The sequence below is a fragment of the Mastigoproctus giganteus genome, chromosome 4 (assembly GCF_048544385.1).
Source record: "Mastigoproctus giganteus isolate SK-2022 chromosome 4, ASM4854438v1, whole genome shotgun sequence".
In the NCBI taxonomy this organism is placed as follows: domain Eukaryota; kingdom Metazoa; phylum Arthropoda; class Arachnida; order Uropygi; family Thelyphonidae; genus Mastigoproctus; species Mastigoproctus giganteus.
In genome coordinates, this window is record NC_143578.1 from 30,787,253 (window position 1) to 30,806,645 (window position 19,393).

At 36.0% G+C, this 19,393-nt stretch overlaps 1 protein-coding gene across 4 annotated transcripts in view; it reads left to right on the forward strand.

Annotated features, from left to right (window-relative positions):
* Rae1 (ribonucleic acid export 1) overlaps positions 1–19,393 on the forward strand; it is a 70,214-nt gene that overhangs the window by 31,204 nt on the left and 19,617 nt on the right. For 2 of the 4 annotated variants that reach the window (XM_090371455.1, XM_090371457.1), the window contains exons 2-5: positions 3,328–3,530; positions 8,962–9,054; positions 12,727–12,813; positions 15,025–15,111. In XM_090371455.1, coding sequence (XP_090227581.1) covers positions 3,328–3,530; positions 8,962–9,054; positions 12,727–12,813; positions 15,025–15,111 — 470 coding nt within the window. Of the gene's footprint in view, positions 1–3,324; positions 3,531–8,961; positions 9,055–12,726; positions 12,814–15,024; positions 15,112–19,393 lie in introns of all 4 variants that reach the window. The other 2 variants (XM_090371454.1, XM_090371456.1) reach the window with 1 other exon arrangement.

A 19,393-nucleotide genomic window follows, 5' to 3' on the forward strand; every position in this document is an offset into this window, starting at 1 on the left:
ACTCGAGTCAGTTTTTTTCCTCTCCTTTCCTGCATCTATATCAAGTGTGCATCTTACCATTCTGTGATCACTTTCAACATTTAACCTTATTCAGGACGGTAACATCATTCACAATATCTTCTGTTAGTGGGGATGAAATCGATTTCATTAGTTGTGAATCCATTTGGACTCTTCCATGTCAACTTTTGTTTCACCCTTTTCTTGAAAAAAAAGTGTTCATTACTGATAATCCTTGAGATTCTGCAAATTCCACGTCTTTCACCTCTTTCATTTCTTTCACCAATTCCAAAATTTCCTATAGTTTCCCTTTCTGCACTATTTTGCCTTTTTCCAACCTTAGCATTGAAGTATTGTGATTTTAAATGTTTCTCACCAACCATGTATTAAAATAAGACACGGAAACTGGAATTTTAAAAATGATGTGTTTACTACTATATATTTACAATTAAAATAACTTTACAACTAAAAAGGATAAAATATATATATACATCGAATGAAATACATTAAAATACTGAGTTAAGAGCGATAAAACCGACCGTAGCTTTCGAAGGCTCCTGCCTTCTTCTTCAGCAGTAGCTTGCTTGTACTGCAGTGCATCTTAAGTACCAGCAGGTTCACCGTCTAAATCAAGTGTTTCATCACCACGTGTTCTATTCTCCTGTGTACTGGGACCGGAAGCGGCTCGGGACCGTGTCATATGAAATCGTTCATCCCTTCTGAGGATCCCTTCATAGCCTCAAAGAGGGGATGAATCCACAAACCTTTGTCTCTATTGATGTTCTCTGTTGAACTAATCCGCAAACTCTCGAGCCACTTGCGGTCCCAGAACCTATGCGCCTGATCAGTGATGATAGCTTCATCCGGGGAGATTTGGTGTTGCTTCTCCCAAAAATGCTCTGCCACGGCGGACTTACCATAATCTGCATTCCTTATTGCCTTAGTGTGTTCCCCAAGCCGTTCTTTGAGACGGCGCTTTGTTTCCCCTACATAACATTCCCCACAATCCGGGCATTTAATACTATAAACGACCCCACTAGCATTCTCTTTTTGATTGGGGTCTTTTACTTGTGACACGATTGTGTGCAGCTTCTGGCCTGGAATCTGCACACTGCGTGTGATAATTTCTTAGTACCCTAGTTATATGCTCAGTTAAGCCCAAATACTAGGGAATGTATTCAGTGGCTATTGGAGTGAAGGGTTTGCCTCTCCTCTGATTTTCTTCAATATACTTTTGTATAATCCTCTGGGGGTAGCCACACTTTGTAAGATCCGCCGTGACACGTTCATATTCTTCTTTCCTATCCTCAGAGGTACTACAGTGCGATTTTTTGCCCTGTCTATTAATGCTCTGACCACACTGTTCCTATGATGATTGGTCTGAGCAGAATTATAGTGTGAGTACTGGCCTTTACACGTCGGTTTCCTATAGACTTTAGTTTTTAGTTGTTGGCTTTCTCTACAGACCAATACATCTAGGAACGGCAAAATTCCTTCTTCCTCTACCTCCGAGGTAAATTGTATGAATGGGGAGAAGCCATTTAAAAATACCACTTCATTTTCACTCCCGTTTTGAATAATTGAGAATGTATCATCCACATCTCTTCCATGGGTGCATAGGGAGATCTCGGCCATTAAATATTCTAGCCTCGAACTCCTCCATAGCTAGATTAGCTATAATTGCACTAATGGGGGAGCCCATGGCTATACCGTTAACCTGCTTATACATGATATTACCAAAAATCATGGTGGTGACTGAGAGAATAGTTCTATACCTTTACAAATAACTTCTAAGTTTAATTGCGTTCTACTACTCAAGGTGGTATCATTCTGTAAGGCCATGTGTGCACAAAGTACCCCATGGTCGATAGGAATACATGTAAAAAGCGATATTCATCAGGGTACATCAACACCTTAGAGAACATGGGCACTTCGCACATGGAGTATGAGCAGGTAGGCCCAGAAGCATAATGCCTGATGTTGAGGAAAGGGTGTTAGAAAGAATAGAAAAAAATCCAGAAATTTTGACAAGGAGGGTTGCTCCGCAAGAGCATGTACTGTCATAGCAGTATGTGGCAAATTTTACATTGCCAATTATTGTATCCCTACCATATCCAGCGTATACAAGGTCTCAGCAATACAGACTACCCTCCCAGAGTGAACTTCTGCCAGTGGATGCAACAACAGTTTGTCTGAACCCCTAATTTTTGAACGACATTTTGTTCACTGACGAAGCTGGCTTTACTTGTGATGGTATTTTTGATTTTCATAACTGTCACGTTTGGTCTGATAATGTTCCACTTCAACAATGCCAGAACATGTTGGTTTATGCATGATGGTGCACCGGCACATTTTTCTCAAGTTGTGACTCTGTATCTAACTAGAAGGTATGGTCAACGGTGGATAGGTAGAGGCGGCCCCGTAATCAGGCCTCCCAGATCACCAGACTTAAATCCTATGGATTTTTGTATCTGGGGTCATGTAAAACGCTTGGTGTACACTTCTGACATTAACACAGTTGAGAAATTTCAGTGTCGGGTTGGAGCTTTTCAGCAAATCAGAAATGACCCAGGAATGCCTAAGAGGATTCGCAACTCAATGCAGAGAAGAGAAATGCAAGGACAGCATTTCGAACACTTTTTGTAACATCCTGTAACATGTAACATCTGTAAAATTCTGTGTGTTGAAACCAAAAATTAAAAATGTGTTATCTTATGTTTAATAAAACCACCCTTAGCAAAGGATTCACAACTTTTTGCTAAACTTTACTAGTACTCAGAAAATGTTCATTATCTCAAAAATTGGTCATTTGTAGCCCAATTTTGTTTTTTTTTTAGTTATAAAGTAACCCCCCCCCCACCTCTCTCTCTCTCTCTCGCTCGCTCGCTCGCTCGCTCTCTCTCTCTCTCAAGGTTCCATGAGTTCCCAGTTTCTCTTCTACAGAAATAATGCTGTGAATTTTGGAACATCGCTTTGTTTGTTTTAAAAATTTCAACACTTATTTTGAATATCTTTAAGAATCTTTGTATTAGATTTCATATTAATAGGATAACCTGTATATCTTCTACCCTTAGGAGATACTGTTACACACACATCACAGCTGCCCAAGATGTGAAGTTTCAGTATTATACTTCTTGGGTGTAATATGGAAGATTTAAATTTTGGATAATTAAGAACATGATGCATACATTACCTTGTGTTCAGATTAATCTAGGAAAAAAAAAAGGTTTAAGTGCATTTACAGTTCTTTTATAAATATACTATACTTAAATATTGGAGATAGGTCATTTATTATACAGAAAATGTCTAATGCTTTCCAATTTTCAGCAGCTAAAAGTATGAGTTTATTTGGAACTTCAAATGTCAGTTTTGGGAATGCTACTACTGTATTTGGTGCCGGTACTGCAGGAACACACAATCCAATGAAAGATTTTGAAGTAGTTTCTGCACCAGATGACTCAGTAAGCAGTTTATCATTTAGTCCACTAACTCTACCACAGAATTTTTTGATAGCTGGTAGCTGGGATAATCAGGTGAGGTTTAAATGATTTTAGATAATAATTAGATATGTTTATAGATGATAAGTCTTAAATTTTAAAAATAATTTTAATGTATTTAAATATTTTATCATTGGTAGTCTTATTTGAATAAGCATGTGTGGGGGAATCTCTTTGCATTGTTACAAAAAAATTTATACCAATATGAATTCTTGTTGAATATATCTCTAACTCTTTGTAACAATAGCCTTGACCCCTCCTCCAATTTTTGTAACAAAATACTTATTTGTCACATGACTTTTTTAATGAAAATGTCATAAAAAATGAGTAACATTTTGCATAAGTCCCTTCATAGTTATGATGCATTGATATTTCACTATATATGATACAAGGAGGGGGAGAATTCCTGTGGTTATATAACTTGCGAATGACCTCTCGAACATTTTTCTTAACTGTGAGAAGTATTTCTTTTTATGATAATGTAACTCATAATTGGTCATTAAGGTAGATTTTTGATTTCTAGGAAAAGTCCTGTTTCCAGTGGATGTGTTTTCAGGTTGCTCCATTTTCACAATAATGGGATAGAATTGAGAAATATCAGTAGTATTCCTGAAATATTAGTTAACATGTTTGCTGCTGTAATGCACAACTGTATTTAAAATGCACCCAAGCAGTGGGCTGTAATGCATATGAGTGGTCATGATTGGCACACTCAATGCTTTGCAGTAATATGTGGTGTTTGTTGTTTATAGACTTAGCGCACACAGTTTTATTCATTTATTATTATTATTTTTTTTTCGTGTTGATGTTAGTTTATGTACACGAATAAACTTTTCATAAAATTAAGATTTTTTTTCTGATTTACAGCTCAGCACAAAAGTGTTTGCTTTTTTAGCAGTGAATTCCAAACAAAATTTTCAACCATTATGTACAAAGTTTCAGAATGCTGGGATGTCGGAATGTGTTTTTTTTTTTTTTTTTTTTTTAACATTCCGAAAATTGCAGCACATTAAACAAGTTCTCACAGTTAGGTGGCAGCAAAAGTGTTAATATATTGATGGGTGTATGATCTATATTATACTCTCTGACCTTTGGTGATGGTCATTACATTTCATATTATTTTTTTATTGATCTGACCAAATTTAATGATTACATTAAGCCATAGTGGTGTACAATGGACAGTGATTTTGATGCCAAGGGCAAACCTTGAATTTGGCACTCCCGTGCCCTGTTCTGAGCTTGTAATTTGTAATTTTTCATGAAAAAAATGCATCTTCTACTCTCTCTCTCTCTCGATGATACCTTGGATCTAAAAAATTGTAGTTGATTTTCTCTTATAACATACTGTATAAAGTTTATAAATGCTAGTTTATATTGCAGTTTTTTGCTGTTAAATTTACATTAGATATTGTTGTTAATAGTGCAGCATTTATCATGCATTTTTTGGCCCAAGTAGTAATCAAATTAGCCCAACTAGTAGTTGAATTATCAAATTAATAGAGCAAGCTTATCTGCGAAAAGATCTAAACCTCCCAAACACTTCCTGGTTCATTTCACAAATATACGTGGGCTCAATTCTAATCTCAACGATGTCCATTTACACTTGCAGTCTGCCAAACCCCATGTACTTTTTCTGACAGAATCTCAATTATCGGTTGATTCAACCACTGCTCATCTCAGTTGCCCAAATTATTCGCTGTATGATTCCTTTCGCCTCAAAGGTAGTATTTGTGCATATGTCCGTTCCAATATTCCCTGTCAAAGACTTGGTAATTTGGAATCTCCTCTTTTCAATCTTCTCTGGCTTAAAATCTCTCTACCTCATTGTGTCAAACTCATCTGTTGTCATAACCGTTCTCCCAACTCCACTAATCACTTGGAGCTCTTTGACTTCCTCTCTTTGCAACTTGACTTTCTCCAGTCCAACTTTCCTAACAGTGAGGTAATTTTCCTTGGCGATTTTCAAGTTCACAACTCCAGCTGGCTTCCGTTTTCTGGTCACACCGACCCAGCTGGTCGAGATGCTGAGGCTTTTTCAATTACTAATGACCTTGCATAGATTGTTCATTTACCTACAAGAATACCGGACAATCCTAACCATGCAGCCAACACGCTTGATCTTTTTCTCACAAACAACCCTTCTAAGTACACGGTTGAAGTGAGTGGTCCTTTAGGCACCTCAGATCACAACTTGGTGATTGTCTCTTCTCCAATGGAGCCTTTATCTCATGACTATTCCCAACCTTGTATTTTTTGGCATTACAAGAATGCAAAATGGGATGACCTGAGAGATTTATTTTCTTCTTTTCCTTGGTCGGATTACTGTTTCAAAACTTCTGATGTCAACTTTTGCTCAGATTGTGTCAGTGAAATTATTCTTGTAGGAATGGAATCCTTTATTCCACACTCCACTTTAAAATCTCATCCTTCATTTAAACTTTGGTTTGCCAATAAATGTGCTAAGATTGTTCAAGAGAAGAACGTTGCATATCATAATTGGCTTGTTTCCAAATCTTCAGATTCATTTTCTGCCTATACCAAAGCTCGCAACAATTGTAAAGCAGTTATTAATCAGTCCAAACTAGATTTTGAACAGACTAAGAGTAGAAAACTTGCTTTTTGCCCTAATGGTAGCCGAGCATTCTGGTCTCTTGCCAAAGCTATTGGTTGCAACTTTTGCTCATCTCTGTCAAAACAGATGGTTCTCTTGTTGCTTCAGCCAAGGATAAAGCTTACTTGCTAGCATCCCATTTTTCTTCCAACTCATGTATTAATGATGACACCTCCCACCATTCCCAACACGCTCCATTCAATGCCTCCTGTGGTCTTCCATCAAAAGGATGTCTGAAGGATTTTGACAAATCTTAATGCTAAGAAAGCTCCAGGTCCTGATGGTATTTCTCCACTTGTTCTCAAAACCTGTGCTCCTGAACTTACTCCTGTTCTTTGCCGCCTTTTTTCACTTTCTTATTCCAAAGGTGTTTTTCCTTCTGCTTGGAAATTTGCTCATATCCAGCCATTTCCTAAAAAGGGTGACAAATCCTTCCCATCAAATTGTCCCATTGCAATTACTTCTATTCTTTCTAAAATAATGGAAAATCAATTAACTGCCAACTGTTAAACTACCTAGAAACCTGTCTGGTCAATGATCGCCAGTATGGATTCTGTCAGTGTTGATCCACTGGAGATATTCTGGCTTATGTTACCCATTTATGGACAAATTCAGTGGAAAAGTTTGGGGGAACACAAGCATTTGCTCTTGACATCTCAAAGGCTTTCGATCATGTTTAGCATAAAGGTCTTCAAAACAAGCTTCCATCTTATGGTTTGCCAACTGTTTTTAGTAATTGGTTATCCAGTTTTCTCTCTGACCGCTCACTGAGGGTGATGGTAGATGGCTATGCCGTCTAACTTCTCCACTAATGCTTGTGTCCCCCAAGGTTCAGTTCTTTTCCCCACTCTTTTCCTCTTGTATATTAATCACCTTCTTTCATTGACCAGAAAACCTATCCATAGTTTTGCTGATGATAGCACATTGCTTTCCACTTTGAGAACCCTTGCCCTGTTCAGTCAGCTTCAACTTCTAGAATATCCACTACCAATTCCTTAAATGCCAATCTCCAGGTAATTCTCCAGTGGGGTAAAGACAACTTAGTTGACATCAATCCTTCTAAAACTCAGTCCTGTCTTATAATCTCGCAAAAAGGATTCTTCCGCTCCTATGTTTATCTTTGGTGACACTCCGATTTCTAGGCAAGATGATATATCTCTTTTGGGGATTACCCTGACTTCTAATCTATCTTGGCACAAGCACATTACAAATATTGCTTCCTCTGCATCTAAAAAACTGTGTTTTCTCTTTTGCTATCAGCATTTTTCTTCTTCCAAACAGCTGTTCACTCTGTACAAATTGCAAATCCGCCTTACCATAGAATATTGTTCCCACATATCAGGCGGTGCCCCCAAAACCTCTCTCAGGCTTCTAGATTCCATTCAGAAGAGGGCAGTTAGGTTAATTAATGACTGATCTCTAACAGTCTCTCCACTCTGTCTCATAGACGTACTGTTTCTGCTGCATGCCTTTTCTACAGATACTTCCATGGGCACTGTTCTTCTGAATTGGCTTCTATAATTCTCGCTCTCTCTTTCAAAACAGTCCGAACACGTGCTGCCACCAGCCAACATCCATTCACCGTCCAACTTCAAACTCACAGAACCAACTTTTCATCTTCCTCGTTTATTCGTTCAATTGCTGTTTTCTGGAACAACCTTCCTTCGTACATATTTCCTGAAAATTACAGTCTACAGAAGTTGAAGTCTAATGTCAACAAATATCTTCTTCCAACCCAAGCACGGTACTAAGTACTATAGGTTCTAATACCTCTCGTGTTTGGGGTTTTCATTAAAAAAAAATCTTGTGTCTAATGTCGTATCAGCCATACATGCTAAATAGTTATGGACATAACATTGCCTACCTTAATCCATAACTAGTTGTGGGAAATATTGAAATTCCTCTGTGTGCATGAAAAGTTGAAAACTAGCAAAATATAATTCAAAATTGTTCATTATTTTGATTGCTGCCTCTATTTTCATTCTTTTCTGTGCACAACTGAAAAATCTGTTCTATATTAAAAACATATCTTAATTAATTTTTGAAATGAAAACTCCCTTTAGACCTCTCGACAAGTAAATGTAAAAACCATGCACTTCAATGAATGCTTTGATTAGATGCCAGCTTGTCAGTAACAGGAATGCTCACTGTGTGAAATGGAAAGTTGGTGTGTCAATAGTTTGATTCCAGATGCATGTGTGTCACAAAGCCAGAGAGCATTACTGATTGGAGGAAAGCATGTGCCAGTAAAGGGAACATGCTATCAATATCTGAATATGATGTGTGCCAATCAAAATGTGTGTAATTAGGTTTAACTTAATCATGAATTTTTCCTACTTGTGCAATAATTAACATAAATTTCTGGAATGTTTTGTGGAATTCAAAGAAAACACTTCAAAAAACAGCTGTTAGAAGTTTCAACTGTGTGGACAGAGTAGATGCACAAATTTTTGAAATACTGTTGGGATCGAATCAACCCCATGTGATTCCAGGTTAAATAGAGGTCTTGAGAAAATGATCTCAACTATGAAGCAGGTGCAATCAGATGCAGGCAGGGATAATGTGCATTCTTGGTTCAGTATAATAGAATGTTGTTATATATGAAAATCAAAACAGAATCCATTATTGCTGAACTATCATCATTGCTATTTTCATTCTAATTATTTTAATATTTATTATTAATTGACTGTGAAAAAATAATTCCTAACTCTTTTACTGTATGTTATTGCCATTTATCTCATGCTATTGTAAGAATAAAGTTTTCATATATAAGGTGTAGATATAATTTGATGAAAGTTAAATGTTTACTAGAAGTAGATTATTTTATTTGAAAACAAATTCATTATTCAATTGCAGGTACGCTGTTGGGAGGTACAAAATACTGGACAGACAATTCCAAAGGCACAGCAGACACACCAGGGGCCTATCCTAGATGTTGCTTGGAGTGATGTAATTTTTTTTTTTTTGCATTACTAATATTAATAAATTTCATATAAATAGCTACTTGTCAAAAATCATAACTGTTTCTTTATCTCATAAGGGTAGTAAGGAGAACCTTCAGCATCATTCAGTTGTGTATGATGAACATTTCTTCATTCAGATCATACATATATTTGTGTATGATTAGGTTTGTGGCATTTAGAAATGAGAGTACAGTTAAACTCACATTTTAACAATTCTGCTTATAGTGCTATACCCATTTAGTGCTCTTTCCTTCTGGTTCCATGATCAATCCCATGCATTTTTTTTTAACATCTGTAGTGTTCCCATTTGAAACACTTTCCACTTACCACTTTTTTAAGGTTCAAAGAAGGAATCCAGATAACCCTCCTTCCTCTTGAGTTTTGATGTTGGGAAATGAATAATAGAGATTGATGTCTAGGAATTTTATGGTGTAGTGTATACAGTAAACCCCCGCTATTCGTGGGGGTTACGTTCCTGAGAAATGTTGCGAATACCGAAAACACGAATACTGAGGCATCGAAATGAAAATAAGAAACAATTTAATATTAAATGTAATATTTATTAGAAATTTCAAACAAATCTTTCAAACCAGCGCCTTTGCTAGCAAAAAAACTTATCCCGCAAGTGCTATCACCAGTTTCGCTCAAGTGTTGATAAAGGAGTTTTGCCTTTTCACCAATGATGAGTGAATTTAACGGAATTTTATTTTGAGTTCGGTCTTCTGTCCACAGATTTAAAGCTTTTTCTATTTTTTCTAATTTAACATCACTAGTTACAGAGCAAATTTTTGAAGCAATTAGCGTGTTTTCACGGACACTACGTCGGATTTTTTCTTCCCTTTTTTTGATCGATCGTACCGTTGACTCATTGATTTTATAATGTTTTGCCACTGAGGAGACACTTTCACCATTAGAAATTTTGTCTAATAACTCAATTTTATTCGCTAATGTCATCACCTTCTTTGATATTTTCACATTTCTCTTGTTATTCATAGCCATATTTTTGTAGGGGTTAGAAAGAACTTGTCCACAATAAAGTCACTTTCTTCCGTTAACACACTCGAAAAAGTGTTTTACACTGCAAAACAGTAGATTTATCATTTTTATAAGCATATCAATTCATAAATTGATAAATTTATTCAATTTATAAGCATATAAATTAAAAGCAAATGACGAAACCTTCCATGACAAGCGCATAACACATACTGAACAAGGATTAGCGAGAAACATCCACGCTCGCGACTTTGTCACCTCTCCCCCCACCCACTGAGCGCTGTTTTGACCGGGAAAGATAATTTTAGCCACGCCCATGTTTTGTTATGGCAGAAAATAATCATGGCGCTTTAAAATTCAAATTTTTTTAGGTTTCATTTTATATTAAATCGGCGATCGCGAATACGCGAAACCACGAAAACAGATACCGCGAATAGCAGGGGTTTACTGTATTTCATAGAAATCATTTCCAGCATAGTTGACATTTGTTTATTTCATATTTAACTCAAAGCTTTGAAAGTAGAAAGGCCTCTTTGTAACAGTCTTCCCATTTATCGGTGCATTTACAACTTTTTTGTTTTATTCAATTTGGTTTGTTTGCTTTCCTGACTGATACAGTAATATCTCTCTCTCTCTCTCTCTCTCTCTCTCTCTCTCTCTCTCTCTCTCTCTCTCTCTCTCTCTCTCTCTCTCTCTCTCTCTCCTGTCCATCTGTCATGACATCAATAAATTTCATTAACAATTGTTATTATGCTAAAACTACCATTTCTCACATTTATACAGATAAATTAACCCTATATTCAAAATGTTTAATTTAATAAAATCTTTTTAAAAATTTTCATGCTTTTTTATGGCATGCAAAGGAAGGCTGGGGTGTCAAAAAAATCAAGAGTTGTATATACAGTGTGCATGTTTTCAACTAGTATATAAGATTGCTTTATAAACACAGGGAAAAAAAGGCTAAAATATCAATTTTATCTACCAAATATTGGTGAAAAATAAAATATAACCTCCAAAAGAGGGGAAACTTTGGGGCTGATCCCCTTGAAAGTGCTATACAAGAGTTTGCTGTATACTAAAATTAATTAGCAGACACAAACAATGTCCTGATAAGTCATACAGCTAAATAAAATATAATACCCCGTTTTATATTACCGTTATGAATATTATTTCAGTGAATTAAGAATAAATTATACTTAAAAATTAGAAAGCAGTTTTTGGCCACAGGAATTAGTGAACTTTCGTGTAAAAATCAATGTGCCAAGAAATTAAGATTATAAATAATTTTATCTGTAGGGAACCTGGCTGTCCTCCATGGAGATGATGATATCTATTACAGTGGAACTCTATTACAGTGGATACTTCATTACAAACATAGTAATTATGCTTTCTAGTAGGAAGCACAATTGCTGTGTTTGGTAGGTGGTTATAATAAGTACTGTTATTAATATTAACTTTTATTATATATTTTTAGAAATTTACGCAGAAGGGAGGCCAGATAATAAAATCCTTACACATTAAGCTTAGAAATATAAGCCATCCTAGTATTAAAATGTCAAAAAAAAAAATTCTATTTATATAGAAAATGGATACATGAATACAAATTCAAGAAAGAATAGACATGACATGATAGAAGGTACTGCCCACAGCTGAAAAAGCAGGAGCTAAGGTCTGAGTAGCGGATATGCTAAAAAAAAAAATATTAATAAGATCAATAGCAGCAAATAGAAACAAATACTGAAAAATGATAGCTTTTTAATGATGAATCGGTGTACCTAAAATGTACTGCCAGTAATGAGAAAGATTTAAAACACTTTCCATTCAAACTTCATTGATCTGAACAGCTGTTTTCAACAAATCTCAACGTATGCTACTTTGCATTCCAATTTCTAGGCATGTTCTATGTTTGATGTGTAAAAGGTCAGTGAAAGCACATAATCTGAATGATATTTCCACATAAATAAGTTTTCAGAACTACAAAATTTTAAGTTAAAATCAGGGGTTATAGTTGCTGCCCTTTGATTCTGTGTGGAAAAGATCAGAGTTTCAGTCCTGCCAAATCAGAAGGAATTCTTGTGGTGGGGCCATCCAACCATTTTTTGGCTAGAGGCAAAAACAAGTAAAATACTAAAGGTCATGCATGGGGCACATGGATTCTCATGGAAGTGAGCTGCAAGAGTAGTTCCTTACCACTAATTATGCTATTCTTTTTTTAAATAGAATTTAATTTTTGTATTATCAACATTTATATTCAGTTGTGTTTTTTTTTTTTTTACATTTAATAATTAAATATGAAAACTCCAACAATTATTACATGACATTAATAGCATTCTTATTATATAGCTACAATAATATTGTTAAATATCCTCTTCCCCTCCCTCCAAATAACTGGTTTTTTTCATCCAGCAAAACAGGCAAACCAACCGTAGAATGTATGCAATGAGAGATGATATGTCTTAGTTGCTTTCATAGAAAAACGAAAAGCAACACTAAACTGAAATAAGCACTCTTCACTGATTGCTTATTTCAGAGTGACATGAATTGTAAAATTGACCTTTAATTGTCTTGGTGTACAGATAAATATGTTTACCCTTTTAATATAAATAAGAATTGTCTTGACCACTTAAATGTAGCTTTATATCATGTTATCTATAATTATTTGCAGGATGGTACAAAAGTATTCTCTGCTTCTTGTGATAAAACTGTCAAAATGTGGGATTTGAATAGCAACCAAGCCATTCCCATAGCACAGGTAAAATTTTAATTGTAACGTAAAATAATGTTGTTTTAACATTTAATTGAATTAAACATTGTGTAAAAATTCTGACTCTCATTGCTCAAAGTGTTATGGGTTCATTTCATACATTTCCTTTAAAGGGTATCATGTGATATGTAAATTTTTTTTTTTTTTTTTTTTTCCTTCCTGTTATTTTTAATTGCAAGTAATTAATTTACTAGGATACTGAAAAGCTTTTACTCTCTTTGGGTGCAGGGCTTGACTGAAGTGAAAATATACTTTCCTCATTCTTATAACTTATCCCTTTATAAGATAACGAGTAATTTATTGAATGAGGGAAATATATTTTTACCATTAGGTGAGATAAGAACAGAGGCCAATATTAAATCAGAGGAAGCAACAGAAGACTGGATCTCATGAAGTTCACCTTTAGACTACTATAAATTACTGGAAATAATTGTTTCCCTGGATGATTGAGGTAGGGAGTTTGCTACATTTTAAGGCAGAATTGGATAGTCACTCTTCTGCAACACAAAAAAAAAGTTTTTTTTTTTTTTTTTAAAGGTGCAGAAAAAGTTTTTCCTTGTCTCATCTGATCTTACCGAACTAATACATTTACTGTTTACAGTTCTACAGAATTATGAAGAAATCTTAAACTTGTCTCTCACTTCTTCAGTAAATCAATACAGCTTGAATTGTTCATAGCAACTGATGTTTTCATTTGAGACATTCTTTCAGTACTTTATATTGTTGTTATCACCAGTAGACAGGCAAAATCTTCCCACCTCTGTCACACCCAACTCCACTTTCTACCTCTTTCCAATCTTTCACAATCTTTGCACCTCTATTACAACCCAACTCCACTTGAAAAACATCCAGATAAAATATAGAGGTGAAAAGTTGATAAATGCAAGAAATACAAATTTGTTTTTTATATTGTACTACATTGATTAACTGTGAAAGTATTTTGGAAGCCATTGTCAAAATTACACATGCTTGGTGAGGTCATCTTGTTCTCTTTGGTAGCTCTCACAGTCAAAGAGCACAAAACTTACAAAAATAAAATAGAAACCACTATCAAAAGATTAAACCAACTTGCTGTGACATTTATTACTTCCCTTAATTAAACCCTGAAAAAAAAAAAAAAAAAAGCTACTCAATAAAAGCTGTTATCACCAAATGTGAGACAGACATAATACAAATGATCTACCAAAATTAAACTGTTAATGTTAATTTCCATGAAACTGCATTTTTTAATTTTTTTTTTTTTAGCACTAGGCTGAAGTGACTGGACTGTTTGAGCACCATGTTTTTTTTTTTTTTTTAGATCAGTTATGGATAATTATATAAAAAAAAAAAAAAATATTTAGAAATATGTAAACCCCACTTAGTTCTTGCACCCTCTCTTTATTCATTTACATATTTATAGTTATTTTGAAGAAAAAGAAGTTTTAAAGAAGTAAAGGATCTTCTTCACCCGCGATGACTGTTCAAGAAGGCAAATTATACATGTGATTGAAAGTTATGTTTTTTTCAAAGTCACAAGGAAACAAGTCCAGGCAATGCAAATAATGGGTAAACACTTTTCCAAAAAAAGTCACTAGAGGGACTGTATTAAGTGTTACATTATTGTGAAGCATTGTCCCGTGCAAATTTAAAAGCAGCTATATATGAAATATATTTGAACACTGTTACCACATGAGATTATTTATATATTTTAGTTTTGAGACCCCTAAGAGGTACAAGCACTTTCAACACTGAATGATATAATTTGGATATGTTTCTGGATTCTTACTGAATCCTAAATACATAAAGGTCCAGCAATAACCAAATTGTCAAGCTAAAATTTATAAATGGTACAAGTGGTAACTGTTTTCTCTTGAAATATATATTTCATAAGAACCACCATTCAGCATCCTTTCTGAACCACATGAGAAGTATATATGAATTAAAAGTTGTCATTGATGGGCTAAATTATGATCCAATTTCTCAAATTGGAGTGGAGGGGAAGGGAACTAAGAGAACAAATAGCAAATCTGGGGTAAAAACCAACTCTCAGTGTATGCTTGAATTGCAGGCAGGTAATGTGGGCTATATACTAGTTTGTCTTAATGAAACCTATTCTTTTCTTGTTAATGTAATATAATATTAACATCAGGCTTTTTTTTTTTATTTTATTTTTAGCTGGTTCTATATTGAAAATAACTTTTTGTTTCATTTCATAAGCATGATGCTCCAGTTAAAACAGTGCATTGGATTAAAGCTCCAACTTATTCTTGCGTGATGACTGGAAGTTGGGATAAAACACTGAAGGTAAGAGAATTTTTAGCTGCAAATTAATTGCTTAAAGTTGCTGTGGAACTCTATATTCTCTATATTAATTTGCTGATAATTATGAGGTTGAGTCAAAGAAAAACAAAAGATTTGCTTAACAGTAATTTCTGTAACTGTTTAACTACCTGTCTGCTCACTGATCCAATTTGATAAAAGTGATGCACACCTTTGCAAGAAACTGTACAATTATTCATCCTTATTTGCAGTTGTCACTTTGATAGCAAGAAATCACTGTTTCAGGATTACTGAAATAGTGGTTTCAGTAATCCCGATTCATCTCTTTTTTTTGGACATACAGTAAACCCTTGATTTAACGGACCCCAGTATAACGGATTTCAGATTTAACAGACTGGACAAATAATAATACAGTAATATACATATTAATCTCGACCATATTATTTTTTTTAGATTATACAAAACTTCGGTGTTATTATATTAAAATTAATAATAATTACCTATTTCCATTATTGTTTTGATAATTATCTACTTTTATTTTTATAATCAAATTCAGGAAATTGTTTTTTATTCTTTCTGAAAACATGCACAAATAGCTGTTTTCCCAGATAACAGATAAGTGCAGGCAGTGACTTGCAAGCTGAACGTGACTCGGGACACTAAACTGCAGGTCTACCGACTCGCTTTGTTTCGGTCTCAGTCTGCCTCAAGCTATTATATGGTTAGGTTGTATACAGAGTGTTTCTGTGATTTCTGAATTGTGACTTTATTTATTAAATAATTTTGCAATCCTTAAAATTTAAAATGGCATCAAGTGATAGAGGAGTTAAAAGAAAGCATGTGAACTTAAATGTGGCACAGAAATTATAGCTAATTGAGAAATTAGAACAAGGCATCTCAGTAGCACATATTCGTGAAATTTACTGCTTAAAAAAACAAACTGTTTCTGATATTAGCATTAGTAGAGGCATATGATGCAAGAAAGCAAGCTTATTCAGCATCAGCCAAAAAAAAAAAAAAAAACACACCACTCCCATTTCACCCCTCCGTTCGTTCGAAATACCTGTCCAGTTGAGCCTTAAATTTGTTTAGGCTATCAACTTCAACAACAAATGATGGAAGTCGGTTCCACCAACCAACCACCCGCTGGCCAAAGGCAAATTTCTGCACATCTATCCACATCCGTCCTTCCTCAATTTGAATTTATGCCCTCTGAGGTGATTATTCTGAGCAAGAGGAAGAATCCCATTGGCATTGAGCATGCTCAAACCATTCAAAGCTTTATTCACCTCTATCAGATCACCTCGCCAGTGCCTAGTCTCCAGACTCTGTAATTTGCAAAACTTAAGCCTTTCTTCGTAAGAGCAACCCTTTGTTCCATTCACTAATCTTGTTGCCCTTCTCTGTACCCGTTCCAGCAGCTCTACATCCTTCTTCAAATGAGGCTTCCAGACCTGTATACAGTACTCAAGATGTGGCCTAACCATTGCCTTATACAAGGGAATAATCACCACCTTATCCCTGCTAGAAAAATTCCTGTATATCATTGACAAGACACCATGAGCTACTCTTGCAGCTCGTCTGCACTGCTCAGAGAACTTCATATCTGCCTGCACAATTACCCCCAAGTCCTTTTCATTCTCCACCACTGTCAGTGTAGTACCTCAGAGTTGATACGTTGCTCTGGGGTTACTGTTTCCCATATGTAGTACTTTACATTTGTCAATGTTAAACTTCATTTGCCACCTCTCAGCCCATCTGTTCAACCTTTCCAGATCCTGTTGCAGCAGCATAGCATCAGTAGTGTCCTTAACAACCCTGCCAACCTTTGTATCATCTGCAAACTTGGACATTAAACTTGATATACCATCATCAATATCATTCATAAACACCGAAAACAACAACGGACCCAACACTGAACCCTGAGGAACTCCACTAATAACATTAGTCCACGTTGAGCAGTGTCCATTGATTACCACTCTCTGTCTTCTGCCACACAACCATCCCCTTATCCATAGGAGCAGTTTCCCTCCAATGCCACACTGCTCCAATTTGTGCAGCAGTCTTCCATGTTCAACAGTATCAGAAGCCTTTCTAAAATCCAAATATATAATATCAAAGTTATTCCCTGCATCCAGTTCTTTTGTGACTACATCTTAGTATCCAATCAAATTGGTCAGGCAAGACCTGCCCTTAACAAAACCATGCTGCATCTGAGCTATAACTGAATTCTTGTCTAGATGATCCTGCAGTGCTTCTTTAACCAGTGCCTCCATTAATTTTCCTGGAACAGAAGTTAAACTAACAGGTCTATAATTACTTGTGTCAGCCTTTGATCCTCCTTTGTGAATTGGGGTTACATTTGCACATCTCCAGTCTATGGGTACCTCCCCTGAGTCCAAAGAAGCTCTCATAATTATGGCTAGGGATTTGCTTACTTCCTTTGCTGCCTCCTTTAATATAACTGGATAGATCCCATCCACCCCAGGTGCCTTTTTATGTTTATCCTCAACAATCTCTCCTCCACTTTCCTCTCAGTTATTACAAAATCATGTAGCTCACTGCCAATGTCTACTTTACCTACGTCATTCTCCTTCCTGAATAACTCCTCATGCATGAATGTAGATGCAAAATACTCGTTTAGATTGTTAGCCACCTGAGCAGGATCCTCAACTGTTGAACCATCAATATCCAGTGGACCAATCTGATTCATCCCTTTCCTTCTTGAGTTTAAATAGGTAAAGAACTCTTTTCTGTTTTTCTTTGCATCCTTTGCCAAAGATTTTTCGTAGTCTGCCTTTGCCTGCCTAATCTCCTTTGTGACTTGGTTACAGACCAACTTATATCTATCATAGGCTTCCATGTCGCCCATTAATTTGTATGTATTCCATGCATTTTTCTTCTCTGCCACATGTCTCATTAGTTCATCTGAGAACCATTTAGGCCTAAACCTTGAACAATATTTCTTAGTTGGTATGTAAAGCCTGGTAGCTTCCAAGATTAGTTCCTTGAATGCTTCCCATTTTGAGTTTGCTGTTGGTAACATCATCAGTTGGTCCCACTGTATAGAATTTAAATACTGTCTCAGACCATCATAGTCGCCTTTACGAAAACAAAAACCCTTCCCTTTACCTCTGATGGTAGTTACCTCCTTGAGTAAATCCCACTTCAACACACTGTGATCACTGCCACCTAGTGGTTCATTTATTTGCAGATTCTTAATGCATGAAGAATCACTACTGATAATCAGATCAAGAGTATTGCTCCCTCTTGTTGCCTCACGAACATACTGATGTAGAAAACAATCATCCAATAAATCCACAAAAGCCTGGCTAGTGTGTGTGTGTGTGACCAACCCACAAATTCCAGTCAATATCTGGGAAATTAAAATCCCCCATTATAAGACTCTCTGATTTACTGGCCCACTCCATTTCCCTGTACAATATCTTATTATACTCATCAGAGTCATTAGGCCTATAGCACACTCCTACTCTCAATTTTGATTTCCCTATGCTTATGTCACACCAAACTGACTCGACACTGCCCTGTCCATCGATGTCGACTGGCTTCACTTCCTTGGATTTTATGTGTTTCTTAACTAATAGCATAACCACTCCTCCCCTCCTGTCCTGTCTATCCTTTCTATACACTTTGTATTCCCCAAATTCCAGTTCCGCATTCCTTATATCTGTGTGACACCACGTCTCTGATATCCCAACAATATCTGCCTTTGATGTTTTGAGCAATACCTCAAATTCATCAAATTTATTTACCAAACTCCTAGCATTGGTGTACACGCAAGTATGCATTCACCTGTTTCTATTCTTAGCTACCCTAACACGACCCATGTGTTTACTTGTACCGCAATGACTCCCAGCAGTCCCTGAAATATCCTGCATCTTGTTTTTCAGGCTTCTGCTCATTTCAATAGAAGCAGTGCAAGAATCACTTCCACCTCTGCCAGTGGCTACTGTTAATCTATTAGTCCTTGTATCCCCCCCCAACTAGCAGTTTTCCGACCCACCTAACACTGCCTCGACAGCATCAGCAAAAATTCTTGCACCCTTTCTATTTAAGTGTATCCCATCCCTGTAGAAGCAGTCTCTCCTGTTAACAAGTACAGACCAGGCTGAAAAAAATTCTACCCCTTGAGCCTTGCACAATCCCTCCAGGGCCGAATTGATCGACAAGGCTTTCATCATATACTCCCTCCTATCGTGTCTGGGCAGTATTGCAGACACTTTCAAATTCAACCCTAATTCACGGCTTTTTTTCAACAGTGACCTGTACTTGCTAAGTAATTCCG